This window comes from Pyxicephalus adspersus, chromosome 7 (genome assembly GCF_032062135.1).
Source record: "Pyxicephalus adspersus chromosome 7, UCB_Pads_2.0, whole genome shotgun sequence".
Taxonomy (NCBI): domain Eukaryota; kingdom Metazoa; phylum Chordata; class Amphibia; order Anura; family Pyxicephalidae; genus Pyxicephalus; species Pyxicephalus adspersus.
Genome location: NC_092864.1, coordinates 63,080,374 through 63,083,104, shown reverse-complemented (window position 1 = coordinate 63,083,104; position 2,731 = coordinate 63,080,374). Strand labels below are relative to the sequence as shown.

General features: G+C 37.4%; 1 protein-coding gene across 1 annotated transcript in view; it reads right to left on the bottom strand.

Moving 5' to 3' along the window:
* The window catches only part of LOC140336079 (aldehyde oxidase 1-like), a 45,679-nt gene that overhangs the window by 7,930 nt on the left and 35,018 nt on the right, over positions 1–2,731 (bottom strand). Inside the window, exons 23-25 of the mRNA XM_072419131.1 lie at positions 2,303–2,494; positions 1,084–1,311; positions 805–900 (exon numbers count right to left, since the gene is read on the bottom strand). Of these exons, the coding sequence (XP_072275232.1) occupies positions 805–900; positions 1,084–1,311; positions 2,303–2,494 (516 nt within the window). The remainder of the gene's footprint in view (positions 1–804; positions 901–1,083; positions 1,312–2,302; positions 2,495–2,731) is intronic.

The window sequence follows — 2,731 nt, the reverse complement described above, 5'->3', positions numbered from 1 at the left end:
CCTATTGTAGCATTGTTGCCAAGTTGTTAATATGTAAAGCATAAATAGCTGCTAATCAGAATAAATGATTCATTAAAAAATGTATATATGGGTAGGCGAGCTCACTTAACAATATAACATTTTCCCCCGAAAATTCTCGGGCTAGTTACTCTAATCTATCGGGTTTTTGTAAAGAATTGCAAATAAGTTAATACCTCATTGCTGAAACAAGGCACCTTTGTAAAATATGAAACCTAACTGTATATGATCTGGTCTTCCAACTAAGAAATACTTACAGCAAATAAAGTGTAGTCATAAATGCACGAATCAAATCCAACTACCACAAAAGCTTAGTCTGGACCCAGGGGTGGGCAAACTTTTTCAGTCAGGGGCCACAATATAAAAGTTGAAAGAGAGGCCGGGACGATGGGAGAGTGGGTGGGGTTATGCCATCATGACACCACATGATGTCATGATAGCATGTGATCTGAGCCTGTGATGGGAGAGTGGGTGAGTTGTGTGCAGTGACACAGCCTGCTCACCTCCACAAGCTGGGATACCAGCAGTGGACGTGTTCCGCGGCTCTGGCCAAGTGGGGTCTTTCTCCTGACTGTTCGGGGTGGCACCGGCCAGAGCTGCGGAACACCCAAAGGGCCAGAGAAAAAAACGTATTGGGCCGTAGTTTGCCCATGCCAGTTCTAGACAGTATACAGTAGATAAAACCATATGATTGAATGTAAAAAAAAAATATATACATATATATGTATATATATATATATATATATTTTATAATGTAGATATAAAAATAAGTAAAATTTAGTTTACCTGAGTCATTTTGGTATGAATGCCTTGTCCCATCTCAGTGCCTCCATGTGACACTAGTACTGAACCATCCAAGTAGATATGAACTAACGCAGCTGCCTACACACATCAGGAAAAATAAAATACCATTAATGGTTCCATTGCAACATCCTTACAGCCTGAATGTACTAACGCAATAAACATGGTAACATGGTATTAAATATTATCATGGTCTATAATATGGAATATCATGTTACATTATTTGTGTTTTTCAAGAATAAAAAAGTAAAAAGTATTTCTCACTTGATTTTGAAAGGCAGCACTAAAGGCAACAGGATATTTCAAGGGTATTAATGCTATGCCTCGTTTTATCCAGGGGTTCCCTTTGTTGAATTGTTTTATAGCTTCCCTCCTGGTGTGGTATGCTGAAGTTTCCATACAACCGTCCCAGCATCTTGTTAGATTGGTAGTATCAAACACTTGCTTGTAAGGGGTTGTAATGAGTTTCCTGTACATGTTCAGCTCTCTGACCTAAAATGCAGAAAGGAAACTGGATGTTATATACCAGGGGTGCCCACACTTTTTTGACTTGCGAGCTACTTTTAAAATACAATAAAAACAACAATAAAAACTTGGACTTAATAAATCCTGTGCGCGGTAGAGTTTATTTTAAAAGGCAGGGCTCCGCGATCTACTGGCGTTGCCTTTACGATCTACCGGTAGATCACGATTCACTTGTTGGGCACCCTTGTTATATACAATAAAAAATAATATTGTCATTTGTTAGGAAATGTTTTCAATCCTGGACCAGATATATTGCTGTTTTTTTGGATCACCCAGGTTCACTAATATAAAAGGTATCCTCTCCAGTCTTAGAGAGCTTTAATAAATCAGGCTCATTGTTTTATCTGGAGTGGGGAGTGTGTGTACTTTTGTCAGTTTTTTTGCTGCATAAGTTACTTTTGAAAACATTTCCTATCACTTTTTAGGAGGCAATCTTGGAATGCATTGAGAAATTTGATACATTTAAAAAAAAAACACATGTTCTGAAAAACAAGAAAATAATTTTCATCTAACAACTGTTGACTCATTTGCCTTTTGACTTTTGTTATAATAATTATTTTTACATGTTTAATAACTCTATCATCTGAAACTATACCATTCAACCAATTTTCAAAATAATATCAATCTGTCCCATATTTGCAATGCTTTGCACTAGGAATAATTTGCCAAATCCAAAGTCCCGCCCAGATTGGTGGTTTTACAGACTTTCAATCCTTTGCCAGCCTTTTTAGTCTTATTGTTAATGGTACTTCTTTGGGATGTTGCATCCTGACAATAGTATGCTCACTATGGCGTCTCCTCATTCTACTCTTTTCACGTTGTTGAATCATGCAGAATTGGAGAATTTCCATATTTTTGTGGGGTCAGTAGACAGTTGATTCTCAATATTTTTTTTTTTTTTATACGCATTACACTTGTAAACAGTATATGTCACATTTACATGCTGAGTGATCCTTACCTGATGGGCTGGCAAATTGCACTTGGCAGCAACTTCATCAATCCACACTTCTGTGACAAGCGCAGACTGTGGAAACCCAAAGCCTCGAAACGATATATTGGCTGGTAGATTTGTTTTGCATACCCTTCCAAGGCACCTCAGGTTAGGGATGAAGTACGAAAGATCTGTATGAAGCACTGAAATTTCCATTATCTAAATAAAGAAATAGAATGTACCATGTGGAGCATTTATATGTGCATCTTTTTCAAAACATGGTACAAATAACTAACTAATAAATCAAGTCTATCTTAAGTATTTACCAAATGTAGCTTTGTCCCAGCAAACTTGGTTATTGACTAAATGTGCCTGATGTATTGAAGCTTTCCAAGACTGGAGAAGAAAGGCTACGGGTATTGAAGCTTTCCAAGACTGGAGAAGAAAGGCTACGGG